General features: G+C 40.7%; 3 protein-coding genes and 1 non-coding gene across 5 annotated transcripts; 2 read left to right on the top strand and 2 right to left on the bottom strand.

Moving 5' to 3' along the window:
* Positions 1-1,588: 1,588 nt before the first annotated feature.
* On the top strand, positions 1,589-9,249 carry LOC139303205 (receptor activity-modifying protein 1). Of its 2 annotated transcripts, none has more exons than XM_070926941.1 (5): positions 1,589-1,735; positions 1,996-2,088; positions 2,709-2,819; positions 3,117-3,261; positions 6,802-9,249. In XM_070926941.1, exons 1-5 carry the CDS (start codon positions 1,636-1,638, stop codon positions 7,046-7,048), a joined length of 696 nt encoding a protein of 231 aa, XP_070783042.1. In that variant the 5' UTR covers positions 1,589-1,635; the 3' UTR covers positions 7,049-9,249. The 2 variants fall into 2 exon arrangements, with proteins under 2 accessions (XP_070783042.1, XP_070783040.1); XM_070926939.1 differs by having other exon boundaries at positions 1,593-1,774.
* Positions 9,250-11,241: 1,992 nt separating this feature from the next.
* Positions 11,242-15,406, top strand: LOC139303759 (CD209 antigen-like protein B). Its single transcript, XM_070927594.1, has 6 exons — positions 11,242-11,329; positions 12,035-12,151; positions 12,644-13,408; positions 13,588-13,739; positions 13,829-13,956; positions 15,185-15,406. Exons 1-6 carry the CDS (start codon positions 11,242-11,244, stop codon positions 15,351-15,353), a joined length of 1,419 nt encoding a protein of 472 aa, XP_070783695.1. The 3' UTR covers positions 15,354-15,406.
* On the bottom strand, positions 14,733-14,804 carry trnap-cgg (transfer RNA proline (anticodon CGG)). The gene has a single exon. It is a non-coding gene; the product is annotated as a tRNA-Pro (tRNA).
* A 466-nt stretch (positions 15,407-15,872) lies between the features above and the next one.
* On the bottom strand, positions 15,873-19,805 carry LOC139303813 (UDP-glucuronosyltransferase 2C1-like). Its single transcript, XM_070927666.1, has 2 exons — positions 19,687-19,805; positions 15,873-17,701 (listed from the first exon to the last, which is right to left on the bottom strand). The coding sequence occupies exon 2, from the start codon at positions 17,690-17,692 to the stop codon at positions 16,088-16,090; it is 1,605 nt and encodes a 534-aa protein (XP_070783767.1). The 5' UTR covers positions 17,693-17,701; positions 19,687-19,805; the 3' UTR covers positions 15,873-16,087.
* Between the last annotated feature and the right edge of the window lie 495 nt (positions 19,806-20,300).

Genomic DNA, 20,300 nt, shown 5'->3' with positions numbered 1-20,300 from the left:
TTTTGCGCAACATACATGGCGCTTGTTGGCCGTTTCAGCAGGTATTTTTTGGTCTGTATCATTATTGCTGCCATATGCACCTTTGCAAACACATTAGGGCTGCTTCTGTGAGCCAACTGATATTGTTTATGTGTTTTGGAAGGTTTGCCTATCTTTCATGCGGCACCAGCTTCCTGATTCCAGCCCTGTCTCTGTCCGGGCAGCCACCTTCCCTGCCGCTACATGAAGGAGGAAATCCCTTAAGAGCGTTTTCACCCCTACTACTGAGGAAGAGCAGGAAACTGTAAAACATTACCACCAACATCATGACGGCAGCCCCACTCCAATTAGGAGATATGTCACTGTGGTATTTTGTATTATCATGTGTTTATGTCAGTGGGCCCACAGGAGTAAGTGAGGACATACCAGCACTTCCCCTCATTTACTCCTGACAGATGGAATCATCTGTAACTGATAAGCATGGAGTTGTACTTTATATGAAAGTGGTCTAACTCTTATACTCTAACTCTTTATTCTGTAGTTTCCTTACTGTCAACAAATCACAGGAAAAGAACAAAACCAACGAGGTTTCATGTTTAAAAAGGCTCAGTAATTTCACAGCTGCTCACTGTGGGTTTTATCAGACAAACAGGAGGAAACATGGGATTTGCTGACTATAACACAGATACCTTGTCCTTATCCTGGCATTCCCAGAAGTCGATTCCCTGGGTATTCATCATATCTTTAACATCTTACCATAAAAACAACTTTCTTTTGATATCTTGACAAATTAAGAGACAAGTCATCATTAAACAGCGTGCCTGGCAGACATCGGCGATGTAAACATCTGATAATACATCAGTCACCTGACTGCAGAAGACACTCAAGAAACGTATGGATATCTTTACCAATAGGTTTTAAATCTTTAAAGCTGTATTAATCAATATTGTTATATTGTTATTGTTATATACGACTGGAGAAATGACTGAGTCCAGTGAAAGGTTTGGCTTGTAGTGATGAGCCTGACTCTACAGTTCCCCTCAGCTCTTCAGAGCTTCATACTGTCTTTCAGCTCATTATTTTGATTTTACAGCCGTGTATCTGTGACATTTCATACTGTGGTCATTTGTGATCATCCCTATATAGAGTTAAAGAAATATTGCTCCTTACTTTCTTCCAAATAATAGCCGTCAACGTTTATGTGTCTCGTGATGGTTGCTGCTGGGAGGCCGGACTAAAAGGAACGCGCTTCTTACAAATGAACCGGTTAGTTACCGGTTAATGGGATGTTGGGCTATTGAGTATTGTTGAATTTATATGTGGGGTTCCACCGCGGCTGTCGGACTGAAAAGTATTTCTGTGATACACTAACACAAATTGATAAGTCGTCATTTAAAAAGGTCTAAAAAGTAAAATTATAGCAGGTAACGTGTTAGTAGAGCCGTCAGTTTGTATTTATTCCTCCGGTTTTATTTGAAAACTCCACAGGGTACCTTTAACTATTAGATTATCTCCCCTTCATCTGCTGTTCCTCCTCTTCTATCACCGGAACATAAATACACTCTCTCTCACACACACACACAGTCAGCAGTGCTCAGATAAAGAGGGCTGGGCTTGTTCTGTAACCCACTCGGCTCTCAGACCCTGAGCTCCATAATGGCACCTCAGGTCACCGACCGGCCTCGGAGGTTACTGCTGGCCCCCCCGTCGCTCTCCACCATGATCCTGTACCTGCTCTTCACTGTTCTCATCCTCGGTGTGTATCCGACTCACACACACACGTTTCATTTTACAGGCGAGTTTTAAGTTAATGAGGTTTTACTCTGTTAGTATTTCCTGTTTTTTGGGGTTGGCTGCACGTTTCCACGGGTGTCCATTGTTTTCCATGTGTGTGGGATCGATGAAGGAAAAAGGTGGAGGGTATTTTAGTTTCAGAAGCAGCAAACAAAAGGCTGTTGTGAGAATTTTTTTAAGATGTGCTGGAATTGTTAATGTTAAATTATTCTGTGTCCACAGGTATTGTGGAATCACAAACAGCCAACATGCCAGAAGAAGAGTGGAGCAAAGTTGACGGGAACCAAACATTCAGCGAGTATATCAATGAAAACAGTAAGACTTTTGGTTTTTCATTTCTTGCGTATGAGAAGCAACTTATGATCACTTTCACTGTCAATCAATCTCCTGATTATTTTCTCGATTAACCATTTAATCTATAAAATGTCCACCAGTTTGCCTGAGCCCACGCTGACATCTTTAAATTGCTTCTTCTGTTTAACCAATAATCCAAAATATTCAATCTATCGTCACTGAAAAGTAAGAAAACAAGCAATCAATTTCAATCGATCGAGTTTATTTGTCACTTGTAATCATATATAAGGTACAATCACAGTGAGATGTAATAAACCTTCACGTATGAAACCAGAACAGAAGCTGGAACCAGTGACTTTGCGTAAAGAAATGACTTATTAAAATTGACAGTAAATTTTCTGTCAATCGATCAGTCCATCAGATCATCAGTTTACTGTATCATTTATGACAAAGACAAGCAGAACGTCTTCACATTTAGTGCGCTTGAAAAATTACAAACATGTTTAAGCTCTACATATTCAAATCACTGTGACTGGTATTAATGTAAGAGTTTGACACGACAGAAGTGTTGATAAGATGCAGTCATTGCGCGCAACACGGAGAACATCGCTCAAATAAAATCCATAATTCTTTGCCCGCAGGTACAATGAAACCAGGCAACGTGACATTCAGTTTCTACAGAGACGTGAAGAGTCACATAGAGGAGGAACTGCAGAGCAACCAAACACGTCCTGTTATCACAGAGGACAACGGTGAGTTTTTCTACTTATTCTGCATGAGGAGAGGAAATTCCCATCCTTATCAGTGCCTATAAATTTCCTCTACTTCAGTAACTGCTTACTAAACAGACAAAACACTATCAAGCTATGTGGTAAGGTATCAGCAATCTAGTTTCACTTTTACATACAAGCCAAGATAGCGAAACATGCACTGCAGGGCGACTGAAAGAGTCCCACTGAATTTAGTGGTATAATCTTGTGTGTTGTTTGATACCTGCGTGTCCCTGTTAGCTCATGTATATCAGAAGTATTTGTGTCCATACTTTGCAGAGAATTTTCAGGACCAGTTCCCAGCCAGACATTGCCAACAGGACGTGCTGGTAAACTACAGTCACGGCCTTTGTGGTGACGATTTTCACAAGAAAATGCTGTCTATCAGCCCAGGAAACTGGTGTGTCCTGGAAAATATCATCAGGTAAAGCAATCTACAGAACTAGGTGGTTATTTTCATCTTTTTATACTTACTTTTTTTACACTATTATTTGTTTTCTGTATCTCTACTTTTGAATAATTCTTGAATGAATCAAACAATGTGTTTCTGTATGAGGTAAAATCTTGGAAGTTGCTCAATCACTATGTTATTTTACAAATAACTAACAAAAAATATTGATAGCTTTTTGATTAGAGGTTAAGAGGTGAATCTGGGTCATTTGTACCACAGGGACCAGACTGGGGCCAGTTAATGAACCCTGAAACTAAACACTCACCATGTCAGACATGTCATCTAGTAAAAAGTAGGTTAATGTGTCATTTTATCGTTGCGTTGGAACAGAACAAGCTGCATAACATTCAGTTAGTAAACTTAATGACAGGATGATATATATAGGATGTCTGACTCATACACACCTTAATGCAAATGGGGTTAGTCAGCAGATTTATGGGTTAGCGGTGCAACAATTAGTCAATTAATCGATCAACAGAAAATTAATTGGCCACTATTTTAATCAATTCATCATTTTTCAAGCAAAAATGCCAAACATTCCCTGGTTTCAGCTTCTCAAATGTGATGATTTTCTGCTTTTCTTTGTCATATATGATATCGTGAAATAAATATCTTTGGGTTTTGGACTCAAAACAAAACAATTTAGATGCCACTTAAAGTTTCTGACATTTTATGGACAAAATTGTTAATAATTTAATCGAGAAAATCATCGACAGATTAAGCGATAACATAAATAATCGTTAGTTGCAGCCATATTATGTTCAAATCAAATATCATGGATGCATGACTCACACATGTTTCCTATATTACTGATCCGTACTGAATACTAGAAAGGCAGAACACTAAAAAACTGTCACAGATTTAAATGTTTATGTTAATACCACACACCGACTTACAGAGGCTTAACTACATGCAACAGCCTGCAGCGCCAACCAGTGGTGGAAGAAGTACTCAGATCTTTTACTCAAGTAAAAGTAGCAATACCACAGTGCAGAAATACTTTGGTATAAGTAAAAGTCATGCATTTACTTAAGTAAAACTACAAAAGTATTATAGCATCAAAACATACATAAAGTACCATTTTGGTAGAATAGTCCATTTCAGTCATTTAAAATAATATTATGTATTTGTTGTTTATATCATTATTCATCTTACCCTGGAAAGTAACTCAAGTTATCAGTAGTGGAGTAAAAAGTATAATATGTGTACTTAAGAATAGTACTTACAGTAGTCTAGTTGCAACACAAGCAAATAACATGAGTGAAAAAAGGTGCTCAGGTTCTTCACAAATCACACACATCAGCAGGACATGACTTCATGACTAACTAATAAATGCAAAATTGGAGAAACTCTTAATTATCCAAAGCCCTACAACGATCAAACTAATAATGACAGCAGCAGAAACTAAAACACAACACCAACAAGAGCACAGCAAGAAGTTAAATGACCGTTAAACACAGCGGGACATTTAACCATCAGGAGACACACAGAGGTTGTATTTCACTCACGTTATTTGACGCCGAAGCCCACTTTCCTTTTCTGTCATGAAGGCCAAGTGGTCAAAATCCATGATGTGACATGATATCCCGCTACACTTGTTGTTGTTGTTTGTTTGTTGACAGAATCCCTCCATCTCTGCTAGCTAGCTGTCGTTAGCGACGCAGTGAAACTAGCTAACAACTCTCCCGGTTGTTTCATCAAACTTAATGCAGCTAACTGCCTCTTCTCTGTCGCGAGGCTGTGGCGGGACTGGCTTGCACAATTCACAATTCACTTCGTAGTTTCTTCTTCCAGATGTCTGTCCGTTCATAGTTCAGCATCTGACTGTTTGATATTATATTTTGACCAACTTCACCTGGTTTTCCTTCAAGTTGACTGACATGATGGCTTCGGCTATAAGACTGCAATACCACCTTTTGACCACTGAGAGCCGCCGTTACAACACAGAGGGGCGCTGTTTCACTCATTCGAGGAAATGTAATGGAAAGAGCAAAAGATGGATGCAACAACGAAATAATTATAATACTAGCAATGATAAAATATACTACTACTACCAATAATAATAATAATAATAATAATAATAATAGCTTTATATGTATGACACAAAGTTAACAATTGTATTCTTATTTTATTCACAGAAATACAATAAGAGAACAAAAAAGTTTGGCTACGTATGAACAACAATAAGGACATATAATAAATCCAAAAAATAGATCAAATAAAATAACACATGTGAAACTCACATTTAAAGTGAGAACATAGAAATGTTCCTCCCTCATCAGATTAATGTGAAAACATAAAGAACCTCAAACACAAGTCAAGTAACAATAAGGAAAGCACATTTCTTTTTATTACAGTGACACTAGTGGCTTTGTTGGATGGCAAGGGAGACCTGGCGGTTTATTTTAGGGGGGCCACAAGGGGTCCAGGCTTGTTGCCACCCTTGGGCCACTGGCAGCATGGTCGGAGACAGGATGCGAACCACAGTCTCCTGTGTTTTTCAGACACTTAGTACACCCAGCTATCTACCCTGACAACATCACACTACTTCCACCTTCGCTTCTTAGAGAGAAATACTCACTAGAGTACCAAATATGGATTAATCCACAGCTCCCCCAACAACAAAATAGTCCCCAACAAATGCAGTTTTTACTGATGAGTAATGTGCTGTGTTGTTTTAGGAAATAACCTTTTTAAAAAATGAAATTTTAAAGTAGGAACCAATGGGCTTGAGACTGAGAGCCACAGACAGAGTAGGGAAGTCAGAAAGTGTTGAGAGACGGACTAACATATTGTTTTTCACGAGATGTGTTTTACAATAGGAAAATATAGAATAATACCAGCCTCACCTTTTAGCAACAGAACACTGTAAATAAAATCTGAGTAAGTGTGAAGGTCCATCATCATCAAGACTGGGTGTGTGCCTCTCCCACTGCAGAGTAAACGCTGTTTATGTTCAAACAGGAAGTAGTTTGACCTCAAAGGTCTCAGTTTTAGTTACAGGTAGATTTGCCACACTTTCAGAGTGCTTCTTGGTCCAACTGAAGAGTTTCATTTTAAAAGTGATGCATCCAGTTTCACAAGAACGATGTCTTATAAAATTAGATGACTTCATAGTAAAATGTAAACTATCTGTAAACTAAGTCCCTTAAAACTCAGCTTCTATATAGCTTTTTTTACATCTAATTTTATATGCGGCGCCATGAAGCTTTGATTCTTTGACCAGGTTCATATTTTTTGTGCTTCTCTGGTTTTTACAGTGAAAAATGATCCCCACAATTTCCCAGTGCTCAAGGTGACGTCTTTATATTGCTTGTTTTGACCCAAAGATATTAAATCTGCAATGTCATAAAACAGAGAAAAAGCCGCAAATCCTCACATTATACAAGCCGGACCTGATCATGTTTGACACTTTCTGCTTGATAAATGATAATAACTATTAATTGATTACCGAAGTAGAAGAATAATGGACCTATCATGTGTGCATCATTGATTTATTCGTTTCTGTTACAGACCGTACAACGACTTGACGTTATGCTTGGAGTGGATCTCTAATTTAGTCGGCTGCTATTACCCGAACCCCGACATTCAAGACTTCTTCCTGCACATCCACTCTTCCTACTTCCAGAGCTGTTCTAAGGAGGAGCTTCTGCTTGTGGATGCACCTCACGGGGTGGTGATCGCCCTCACCGTCATCCCTGTGAGCCTCATCCCCGTACTGGTTTACCTGGTGGTTTGGAAAAGTAAGGTCCCAGAATGAATCGTGTTACACCAGCACCATCATGCTGCAATAAACTCACAGTACATATATGAGAATATGCTCCAGAAACTGCTGTATATGGACTGTGTAACTACTGTCAAGTTTTGTGTTTCAGTGAATATGTATTAAAGGTGTAATTCAGTGAAGAGTTAGATGTGAAGATTGATACCAGCCTCATATCTGTATGTTAGATATGAATCTAAAGCCAGCTGTGCATTAGCTTAGCTTAGCATATAGCCTGGCTCTATCGGAGGGCAACAAAATCAGCACCTCTAAAGCTCACTCATTAACACGTTACATCTTTGCAGACCAATTGCATACGAGGTAAGCCAAGCCCACGTGACGCTACTCAGCCAATCAAATCTGTGCACTCCAGGCGCTAAACACTGCGACTCTGAATCCAGACAGACGAGAGAGGTGAGAGACGATAAGACGAGTGAGCGACACAGGGAGAGAGACTGTGAAGTCAACATGTGAAACAGTTAACAGAGAAAAAGGGAAACTCAAGCTGCTGCTACACCTTATTTTGGTTTTCTAAAATTAAGCACTTTATTTTAAGATGCACAATTTTTCAAAAGCTATTTTATTGCAGCCCTTCTTTTAGTTAATGAGAGAAGAACATTATACATATCTACAGTATTATATATCTGTACAGTTCAATGTTAAGTGACAATAAATATTGTCAAAATGTTTTTGAATTGTACCTTTTTAATTTGATTTGACAGTCAGTTGTTGATCACATGCAGACGCTGATACAACCGCTTCAATATATATCACACTAAATCACAACGCAGGTTAGACATTAGGATGACCTTTGCTCGAGGACATTTTCTCTTTGAATTTTAGTTGAATACCCCTGATCTAGGAAGTCACTCCGCCCCACCCGAGCTAAGCTTAGCATGACTGTAGCTTCATATTTAACAGACAGATATGAGAGTGGTATCAACCTTCTCATCTAACTCTGCCAGAAAGCGAAAGTATTCGGTATGACGGCGACATATTTTCCTTGGCTACAGCACAGTAGCTATTGCAGCATGAATAAGAAAGTAATGACATAAATCTTGAGAAGAGACTATATTTAATATTTGGTGTCACATCTTATGGTCTTTGACCCACAGACATCAGCAGATACTTGAGTTTTTAAAATTTTCACCAGCTCAAATCTTTTTGCTCCTTTAATGCATTATGTTCTCTGTGTTTTATTTCATATGCAACTAAAAGCACGCAAGCAGCTGCACACATGGTGAGTGCATGCACAACAAAACAAAATGCATTGAGAAATCTGTTTTCCTGGGCGAGATTTCTAAGAAAATAACACAGTCGTTCCTGGCAGTACTGTGTGTATTTGTACGCGTGTGCCATCTTTGTGACGACCAACTTGAGTTTCAGACTTTGAGATGAAGACATTTTGTCAGTCCTCACTTCCTTTAAAGGGATGTTTGGGGGTTTCGGTTTCAAGGTTAAGGTTAGTGAGTTTTGTTAGAGGTTAGAGAATGCATTATGTCAACGAGAGTCCTCACAGGTATAGAATTTACAGGCTAATCTGCTGTGATAAAGGCCCTGTGATGCTGTTGGTTCATGATGGGCTGTAAAGGATGCTGAAGATAAGAAGAGGAGGAATCATTAGCACAGAGTCTCACTAACACTATCTCTGCTCATCCTCTGTATGCACTGGAATCAGTTGTGAACACACACACACACACACACACACACACACACAGATAATTTGCATCAACCAGGTCAACTCAAAGTAAAACCATCATTTCCCTCTTCACACCTACACCACCCAATGCCACACCATCACCAGAAAGTACCATTAAAAAATGCCCGTTCTTTCTTATGTGTAACGTTGGCCAATAATTACCAGATGACCATCATGAAGGTAACATAAACAAACTGCTCACACGTGGTAAATGTTGTCTAATGCACAGTTTGTGTAATGAAAAGGGGCCATGATCTAATACGTTAGTTCAGATCTGGTTTAAAGAACGTGTTGCTCCACAGGCTGTCGAAACAACGTTAGTCTGCATTTCCTTTCTCACACATATGTTTGTTTAGAGCAGCTTCTCCCGGCAGAGAAAGAGCATTGTCCCTCTTATCTCGCAGCCTCTGTTGTTACTAGACGTCCTGCTGCGAGCAACATGTTTGGCATTTTACTGCATCACAAAAACACCATTAAATGTAATAAACATTCAACAATCTTGCCTTGTGTGTTTTTAGGTACATAGAAAATACACTACATGGCCAAAAGTATGTGGACACCCAAATGCTACGTCCATATGTGATGTTTGCAGCCTCCACTCTTTTCAGACTTTCTACCAGACGTGGAACCTGCTGCAGGGATTTGTCATGTTGAAACAGGGAAATGTGCTATAAAGTTTTAAATACCATGTTGTCTGAAACCTCAAAATGAAGCAGTGCCTTCTTGTGTATATGTCTAACGGGCGTGACCAGTTCAACCGAAAAATTATAGATTTTTTGCATTTATTTGAATAGTTTATAGAGACCTGAAAAGGTGAAAACATCCATTAATTTAAATGAATATCAGCCTGATTTTGCGTAGCAGAAACATGTTTTTTTGCTCTCCTATTCTGTTAATCATCTCGCGGCCACCTGTGGGGGTCCCGACCTAAAAACAGGTTTGTGCAGAGGTGTGTCCACATACTTTTGGCCGTATAGTGTACGTGCCACTTTAAACCAGTAACAAACAGCATTGTGCAAAAGGATACATTGCCACCTACTGGTTCAAATTAGGTAAAAGAAAATTGCTGATTATAGAAATTAATCATTTATTATTTTTTTTCTTTTTATTTATTTAAAGGCTGGTTTCTTAAAGGAACATCACAAATAAATCATTAATGTAAAGTAAGATACTCAGTGAGCTGTTTAAAAGCCAAACAGTGATATGCAGTCGTGCCATCAGTGACTATTGTTAAGTGGGAGATAAGGTCACATCAAACAGAACGGGCCATTATTAGAGGATCTCCACCTATTAGAAGTAAAGCAGCGGGGGTCAGAGGGCTATAAATGAGTTGTAGCTTCACAAAGACGACAGTCAGGACAGGACAGAGACATCAGGCTGGGGGTGACATTAACTGAGGTGAGTCATTACAGTACATGTTGGATTATCTTTTATTTATAGCAGCAGCAATATACTGCAAAAATTGTACTACAAGTATAAGAATATACAGTATAAGAGGCACAGAAAAGTTTTTGGCTAAATGTAAAAGTACTCATTTTGCAAGATGGCCCCTTTGAGAGTGTTATATTCAGTGGTGGAAGAAGTATTAGATCTTTTACTTTAGTAAGAGTGGTAATACCACGCTGTAAAAATACTCCATTACAAGAAGTTTTCATAATTTTAATAGAAGTATATATATATATATATATATATTATAAGATGGTCATATGTGTGGAAAATACATATTGTGTGTTCTGTATTTATGTAAAATCTTATCTTGATCTTTAAAGTAATGTAGCTGTTACATAAATGTAGTGGAGTAAAAGTTACAATACTTCCCTCTGAATATAGAGTGGAAATACTCAAGTACAAATACCTATTAAACCTAAGTACAACTCTTGAGTAAATGTACTTAGTTACATTCCACTAGTTATATCATTCAGCTTTATACAATATATTGTATTATGTAGGATTATTATTACAACTTTATGCAATATTTTAAAAAGTACTATATTTTATAATGAAGTGGAGTACAAGTACAAAGAAGTACTTGAGTAAGTGTGCTTTCTGTGTAAATATAAATCAAACTGAATCGTCTGTGTACATTTACAGTGTAGTACTAAATCAAAGTACTGCATAGACAGTGCTGAAGAGGTACTGTGATACTCTTGATGATACATAACAGGAAAACCACAGAAACACTTTGTTTTGTTTGTCTAGACATCAAACACACACAGATTACAAAGAAGCATGTTTGAAAGGCTTCTTCACGCTTCATCTGTCTGTCTGAAGATTTAGAACAAGCAGGCCGTTCATGTTTTCTGGTGTGTGTCGAGTTCAGACAAACCGAACCTCCTCACCTGTGATCCAAACTTGAACACAACGCATCCTTTTTGTACTCTGCAAGTTTTTGGTTCGATAGCCGTCCAATCGTCGACACCGGGAGGAAGGTTTGAAAGGCAGATCTCCTGTTGCTCCACTTCTCTGAAGGCTCCCGTACTGTGCAGGTAAAATGGTCGGACATCAGTGGCTCCCCTGGATGAATAATCCCGCCGCCGGCTCAATCTCAGTGACTTCAGCCAAGCAGGAGCAGGAACTATGTAAGTACACTTATAAACAGTATCTAAACCTTTAATAAAAGGTTTATTACACACCATAATGTAGTCGTCAGCAGATTGACGTGTTTATTAATGACTTTGTCAACAACTCTTGTAAGTGGACGCTGCTGTATAAACTGATGAGGAATGATAATAATAGTAAAACACATTATGACACATTTAAACATCATTATAGCAGTTTACAACTACATTACAGTGTGTAAATATCCTAAAAACCTTATTTTCACGTTTGTATCTATAAAATATCTGTTTCCAGCAGAAATCTATTTATTTCACAGACTTTCTAGAAATGAGCGTCGGTATCTTGAAGTAAGAGAACGTTTGGCTCATCGCTGCACAAGAATGAAGAATAATTCAACTTAAAATGGGTTGATGTGCATTCAAAACAAGCCAAGATTTTACTGCAATGGCGACATTTTATTCACTTGTTTTAAGAAAATGAGATTTTAGAAGCTCAATTACAGACAAAATTGACTTGTTAAAAGGAGATGTTTGTAGTGTATCGTCTGTAAACAGAAAAACAGATCATATAAAACCTACATCTATGTATATAATAACACTTTTCAGCAAGAATATACCAGCATATCCATAATATACATTAAACCAAACCACCCTGCCATGAATACTGCTGCTGCTGCTGCTGCTGCTAACTCTAATGCTAATGAATGTGTTTGTTGTTTGTTTCAGCTTCAGACTGCCTCAGTACCAGAAAGAAAGGCACCTGTCTCCACTTGTGTCCAGTGGTCGGCCTCTCAGCACTCTGCTTGCTGCTGCTTGTGATCTGTGTAGCACTTTCTGTCTTGTGTGAGTAAAGTTACTGATGTGTTGATGTTTGGTTTAGAAAGATGAAACGTTGAAACTGAAGTACGCTTAATTTCTTTCTTTTCGAGAGTGAGAGGAGAAGTTTGATATCACTCTCACGTCTGTGCAGAGTCCGAACGTGGTTAGCCTAGCTTAGCATAAAGACGGGAAGCAGAGGGAAACAGCTGGCCTGGCTCTGTCCAAAGTGAGAAGAACTAAATGCTCCGCTTTGTTCACCAGCTGGTCTTTTTACAGCTTTTTCTCTGAAAACAGCTGCCTGCTGGAAATGTAAGCTGGAGTCAGGAGGTGTCGTCAGGTGCATATGTTAGCTTTGGACAGAGCCAGGCTAGCTGTTTCCCCTGATTCCAGTCTTTATGCTAAGCTAGGCTAACCACGTCCTGATTCCTCTAACTGTAAAGTGTCTTTATGAAGTTATCTGTGTTACATTTAGAAGAATTCTGTGTTGTCCTTTGATTCTTCGTCTTTAACTTTCAGATAACAATGAGTCAGAGAGCAAGCCGGAGTGGAAAGGTCTCCTCTTTGACTACCAGAACATCAGCGACAGCTACCTCACTCTCACTAAAGCAAACAGCGTCCTGAAAGGAGACAATGACGTCCTGAAGGAGCACAGCGCCTGGCTGCATGAGCAGACTGAACGTCTCAACAGGACTTCAGCCGACCTGATGTCTGTTAATCTGGCTTTGAGTCTGGAAAGCTCAGAGTTAATGGAGCAAATTGTGAATCTAACTTCCACAAACTTACAACTCACACAAGAACATGAGCGGCTGGTCCAGCTCACATCGGAGCAGCAGGAGAAGCAGCTGAACACGTCTCGGACTATCAAATACCTGCTCGACTCCAACACCCAGCGAGAGGAGGAGGAGCGACGACTCTCGGAGACCAACAGCCTCCTGAGGGACGAGCTGCTTCACGTGGGCGAGAAGAATCGAGAACTTCTGGAAATCAACGACAAGTTTCAAGCGGAAATGAAAAATCTGAGCGAGACGATCGAAGCTTTGTTGAACGACGACCGCGAGAAGACGTCAAAGCGCAACATGCAGCTCCAGCAGAGAGTCACAGAGCTTCAAGAGCAAAACCAGAACCTGAGCACCGTGTTGATGAACAAGAGGCAGGAAGCTGCAGAGCGAGAGGAAAGCTGCAGAGACGAGGTGGAGCGAGCAGCGGCGGACATGCGGTCAATGAAGGAGGCTCACCGCTCCCTGGACCTCTACTGCCCAGAGGTCAATCACAAGACGAGAGGTGCACATGCAGTTTGTTCTCCAATGTTAACAGTAACTTTGATTAAATGAATTCACATTTAATAGATTTAAATCTTGTATTTGTCATCGCATATTCTCAATAAACATTTACAGAAGCAGGACGGAGTGTGTGGGATTAAATCACAGCAACCTAAATGAAACATTTTCTTTTTCCAACAGAACGAATTTGCAAAAAGTGTCCCGACAGCTGGAGACTGTTTGACACCAAGTGCTACTACTTCTCCTCCCGCATGCTGGCCTGGAGCTCCAGCAGAGCCTGGTGCCGGACACAGGGGGGCGACCTGCTCATCATCAACAGTGAACCAGAACAGGTAGAGGACAAAAAGAAGGGAACATGCGACTGTGAATTGCAGGACGATTTCCACACAGCATATGATCTGAATCATCTTTCTCCTTTCAGAGCTTTGTGTTTGGAAGCAGCCAGGCTCTGGAGCAGAGCGGCAGCAGGCTGTGGATCGGCCTGACGGACGCGGAGGAGGAGGGTGAATGGTTGTGGGTGGACGGCAGCTCGGTCACCTCAGATGTACAGTGAGTCCAAGCACAGAGACACTGTGATGATGATACTGCTGGATGAAGTGCTTCTCATGCTGACTTCACTTGACTCACTGTTTCAACTAAGTTTGACACTGCAGATTTTGTCAAAATCACCGTCAAGCTCAAGACAACATTTGTTTATGTCTAAATGTTTATATCTATGTTGTTTATTTTTCTAAGCAGTTCTTAGTGGTAACTACAGAGAATAACTGAAAGGACATGGAATTCATTGTCTATCCAGTATGTTTTTTTAACAGTATTTTTATTTCCCACTATAAAAGTGAATATTTTATTGTTATTCTTGCTGCATTAAGTACTTTGCAAAAACAAAAAACCCCTTTTTTCAAAGTACCTCAATACCTTTTTGAGCTTTGGGTCCGAAACTTGCTCAGAAAACTTTCTTCTTTCAAAAAAAACTAACGTTTGCACAAAACTAAGAATGATATATTGACTGTTAAGTAACTTGTAAAAGTAAATCACAGTTTTTAACGCGTTTATGCTCTGGTAAATTAAATGTTACGTATGCTTAATGTAGTTATGGCGACCGGTACCACAAAACTGGTTGAATAAATGGGTGATGAGAATGATGCAGTAAAGTTAAACACCTTGAAGATTTAGTGTTAAATAATTGCTCCGAGTTGTGCTAATGATCTCCACAGTCCAGAGAAGTTAGTCCACTGTGGAGACTACTACATGAGTAACTAGCAACTAGCCAAGTGAAGTTCTTGGTTATCTTCATGTACTAGTTTACAAAGCATTTCTGTGATTGAGGGCTCGTCCGGGATTTGAACCCAGGACCTCTCGCACCCGAAGCGAGAATCATACCCCTAGACCAACGAGCCAAGCACATCATGTATTCATGCACTCTCTGTTGCCATGTTATAACTCTAACAAGGTTTAACATGAAAACATGAAGATAAAACACAAGAAAGTGGTTGCCAGGACAACCTACTGGTTACACACAGTGCTGCATTGTCCGAAACATGAATCTGTTTCCCACAAAAATTAACGAGGCTGTGAAAGTGCCAAAAGACGCCATGAGTCGTCAAAGTGACTCCCTGCTGCAGGAACTCCAGGGGCTCCTCAAAGACCACGACAATGTGAAGACCAGGGGTGACCTGTGCAGGGACAGGATGACCCGCGTGGACATTTTGAAGAGAGAAACACGACCATTTGCCAGTGTGATGATTATGTAACACAGCAGCTCCCACCTCTTTTTCAGGTACTGGCTGAGCAGACCGGGGATGGGGACTGAGCCTGATGACTGGAAGCAAGACGACCCTCTAGGAGAGGACTGTGGACACATAGACACCAGTGAAAAGGCACTCAAGTCCTGGATGGATGGCTCCTGTAAGATACCTTATAGATGGATCTGTGAAAAGAATGTTTAGATCGTCTAAGAACAGTTTTATTTCTCATTTCATATTGTAAATACAGCAGTAACACAGCAATTTGAAGTTATAGTTTCTTATATATTGGGAATTATAGGACTATAACTATGATATAGTATACAATTGCTGCTATGCATTCAAACCTATAACATGGTGATAGTGTTTTTCTTTCAAAATAAAACAATATTTAGTCTTCAGAGTCCAGTTTTTCTTTGTCCTGTTTCAGGGAATCTGCCAAGTCATTTAGCTTTTCTTACTTTTTCATTTTCATGAAGTATAAAGTTAAATAGATATAACACACTGCATTGTCTTTCTTCAAGTGACAATACACAACATAAGGTTGCTGCATTCCTTTTGAAATGTTGATCCTCATAAAAACATAAAATAAGGCAGATGAGTGCATATTTCTACATCTTGTTGAATTTATCGTATTTAAAGTATCTTGAGCTTAGTTTCTGTGTGTGTGTGTGTGTGTGTGTGTGTGTTAGGATGCATCGGTTAAAGGATGACGCTGTATGGTATTACTTCATATTTTTATTATCAACAAATTCAGACCAAAACCAACAATATGTGAGTCCGTCTTTCAATACTTTCCAACTTCCCCACGCTGTCAGTGGCTCTCAGCCTCGAGCCCGTGGGTTCCTACTGAAGACGTAAACCTTTAACATGACCAAGAGTTCACCCTTTAACATGTTCATTTTAATTATTACTAATCTGATGTGAGGAGTCAGTAACTACTCCTGCTTGGGTTTTCTCCTCCTGCACAGTGCAAAGCAAATGAATTTGATTGATAGCACTACAACGGCTGTCAGCGCCAACAGGACTGCTAACAAAGAGCACATAACATCCACAGAATAATAGGCGTACCAGGGCATCTTATAAGACTCAGTGCGTAGATGTGAAGCTCCTTTGTGCCTCATAACAAACTCAATCCAGTAAACGGCCGTGTCCAGAGGATGCATTGGTTTATCCCGATGGAGAGCAGAGAGACGCTTCATGTTATTACTGTAGGAGGGATTGTGAAGCACTTCCTGTATTGCTTCCAGAAAGTTCTGGTGAGTAAGTTTGGACGCATCCACCACCTTAGCGGCTCCTCGCGCCTCCAATCTCAAAACATTCTCAAACTGGTCAAACAGAAGGGGTATGCCTACTATCGGCACTCCATGGTAGATGGACTCATAGATCCCGTTAGTACCACCATGAGCCACAAAGGCTTTAATCTTCGGGTGACCCAAGAGGTCATTCTGGGGCATCCATTTTACTAGTCGAGTGTTGTTGCCCAGATTGTTGGGGGGCTCACCAGCGTGCCTCCATATGACCTTTTGAGGAATTTGAGCAAAGGCAGCAGCGATTTCCGAAGTGATTTCTAGAGGTAGGCCTTTGACCAGGGTACCAAGAGACATCAGGATGAATCCATGCTCGCCTGAACTTTGAACAAACTCCTCCAACTCTGACGATAAAGGCTCAGAAGGTTTACACTGAAAACCACCAATGTAGGCAATGTTTGGCATGGTGGGTCTGGGGAATTCAAAGACAAAGTCCACCCTCATGAGCCAGATGTCTGCTCCTTGTAGAAGGTGATAGAAATGCACATCTGGACCAAAGTACCTGTCTACCAGTCTATCATAGTGAGGGCATACTATAAACTTGTCAATGCATATGTTGAGGGCATAGTGCAACGTGTTCTTGACCCTTTCCCAAAAGGTCATCTTATCCGACACGGCGTATCCTGAAGTTGGAACATAGGATGATGGAGATGGAGCCACCACAAAATGCCCTTCTCCGCTGGTGATCCATCTCACGTTAAAAACAGTTGGCAGCTTAAGTTCATGAGCCACCAGAACTCCCACAGGCAATCCCGGATCCAGAAGAACCACGTCAAACTGAGTGTCACGAATACTCTTCAATAGAGTCTTGTTCTCAAATATTTCTACCCCCAACAGGCTGGCCTGTTTGTGAATGTTCGACAGTGCACCGAGCATTTCCCAGTAGAAGGTAACAAAGGCCATGAGAGATGGCCCCTCTTTCTGAATTGCCAGCATCTTCACCAGGAAGGTTACAAAGAAATCCTGCTCCTCTATGTCGATGGCTTCTGGCAAGGTGACAGTGATGGTGCGGTAATGTGGTGCTATCTCCTTGACGTACCAACTAGTGGCTGTGCGGACCACAGTGACCTCATGGCCCTTGGCGTGGAGGCTCTGGATCAGCAGGTTCATGTTGACCCAGTGGCTGCCATCCACCGGGAACACCAGAATCTTTCCGCCCTGGACACCGGGACTTGTCAGGAGGGACACACTCACCACCAGAAGCAGAAGTGAAACTCCTGAGATGCTCCCCATGGATGAACTCTGAGAAAAAACAAACAAACATACGAGTTTAATGTGAGCACTGAAGTCGTGACTGTATTTGTTGGGGAATTTGTGGGTGCATTTTTTCATTGAGTTGAGCTGCTTGACCGGTTGCATTTGCAGTTACTTTACAAATTAAGATGATATTAAGATGATAAAAATATATACAAGCAAACATTTCATGGTTCCAGCTTCCAAAATGTGAGGATTTACTGCTTTTCCTCATAATTGTTTGAATTATCCCTTCTTCCTACCCCCCTACTTCCGGCGCCACCGTCTTCGAACTCGGCCCTCAATTTGATCTCAACTACACACCTGTAACCCAAGTTTCATGACTGCATCTTGCACAGTTGTGACGCTATCACGTTGACTAAATCTGTCCAAGGTGAAAACAACACCAGCCTCACGCTGTCGCGGCTGGTAATAACAGTCACAGGGGACGCTTCGCATTTGCTTAATACTTTAAGCACATTCCTGATTATTACACACTTTTAGTTCAGTAACATTTTCAATGCAGGGCTTTTACTTGTAATGGAGTATTTTAACAGTGTGGTATTAGTATTTTTACTCAAGTAAAGGATCTGAATACTCCCTCCATAACTGTTCTTATTATTAATTCTAAAAATGTATTTCTGGGTTTTTATGCCTCTAAAACCCCATTTTCCAGGTGGTTTTAGCAAATCCTTGACCTGTGGGTAGGGTTTACAGATGAAACCAGAAGAAATGAATATAAGGACACCAAAAGTGCCTGAAATGTTGCTTTAACAGATCAAAGTCCAGCGGACTGACAAATAACTAACAGACTAAAAACACTGAGCAGACATGCAGTTTCCTTTCTGCATGACTATTGTTGAGAAAGTTAAGAGAGGACTCTAACTCCTCAGTAAGGAAAGTAGCTATTGGCTGTCCTAAAAGTCGCTGGATGACGTCATCGCCGAATTTGCATGTAATAGTAATGGAAGCTGTAGGAGAGAGGAGGGACAAAAAGTGAGTAAAAAACACCCTGAATATGTTTAGAACTACAGATGAACTTTCTTCTGTTGATTTTTTTTTATTTTTTATTTTTATATCATTTTGCCATTGAAATAGGACATCACTTCTCAAAACAACTCAATGAATAGACCCACATCACATAAATCAATTTTGTCCTGTATTGTTAAATGTTAGAATATCAAATTTAATCAAAAGACTGTTATGTGGGTTGGAACCGCTCTACGTCCAACCCCCCTCCCCCCCTTATCTGGGCTTGGGACCAGCAAAGTGACCCAAAAGAGGGCGGTTTGTTTTCTTAAGTTTGGTTTAGTTTCTAACCTTATGCTCCACTTAGGAGCCTCCAACAAGTCACAGTAAAACATGAACCTTTCTTGCCATAACTATAACATTTTTAACATTTTCTTTTAACGGTTTTATCTTGACAACATTAACAATCTAAATGGACCGAAAAGAGACAACAGAAAAAAACTGTCAATGGCAATGTGAGACAATGATGGTAACTAGTCTGGCCCTAACTCATTTACATCCCGCTCCGTCAGCCAGGGCGGGGTCAGCGGAGTGGTGGGGGTCTCCTCTCTGCTGCGGGGAGGCCGCCGTGAGACTGACCGCCTGTGAGTGCTCTGGGACGGGGGAGGGGCTCACGGCAGCACCCGCTGCTCGCTGAGGACAGTATCTGCAGAACGATACGTGCTTTCACGTCAGAGTCTCCAAAACACCAGAAAAGTCTCCAATAACACCAGAAAAGTCTCCAACAACACCAGAAAAAGTCGCTAGATTTGTCGATAGTAGCTTTTGACTAAAAAAGTCGCCAAGAGGATTTGGAAAGTCGCCAGATTTAGCGAGAACAACACTGATCTAACAGCAGGCTCTCTTGCCTACAGATCAGCCACTTCCAATAATAATAAAGTTAGTGTCAACAAAGACAGAGTGACTTCTTTTCTGCCATCGGTTGTTATTGTCTTCTAGAAAAAGGAAAACGTTTTGTAACTTACCTTAAATCCCTGAAACAGTGGAGAAATGTACTTTGAGCCGTCTCTGGACAAGAGAAGCAGCTTTATGAGCAGGAATCCAAACTCCAAACCGATTAAAGTGTTATGCAATGAACAGGGTTGACGAAATGGACTTCAGATGTATGTCTGTCATTTGAAGGGGAGGAGAGGAAGGAAAAGCCCTCTGTGGGCTGCATACACACTCACAGAGGAGGACAACAGGACGTGCATTCACACACACACACACACTCACTCACACACACTCACACACACACACACACACACACACAGTACAGCAACACAACATTTTAACAAATGTTTTTGGTTTTCTCTGCAAAACCTTGTCCAGCAGAGAGACGTTTCAACACCTCGGAGCACTTCCTGTTTTTAAAAATCTGAACACGTTCAGTCCATTAAAGAAATGATTTGGTATTTCTGGGCCCTTTGGAGCAGCACCAGCCTGAGGTCGGACCTCTCAGTTCAGGTGCAGACCAAAACGCCTCTGGACACAGCTGGATAGACCTGCAACCAATCAGAGCATTGAGACGTGCGACGCGGCGCTGAGCTGCGATGTTGTAGAGAAACACGGAGAAAACATGTCGTCCAGTTCGTTTAAT

Source organism: Enoplosus armatus, chromosome 20 (genome assembly GCF_043641665.1).
Source record: "Enoplosus armatus isolate fEnoArm2 chromosome 20, fEnoArm2.hap1, whole genome shotgun sequence".
NCBI classification, from domain to species: Eukaryota; Metazoa; Chordata; class Actinopteri; order Centrarchiformes; family Enoplosidae; genus Enoplosus; species Enoplosus armatus.
Note: the sequence above shows the minus strand (reverse complement) of the source record. Positions and strands in the feature narration are given on the sequence as shown.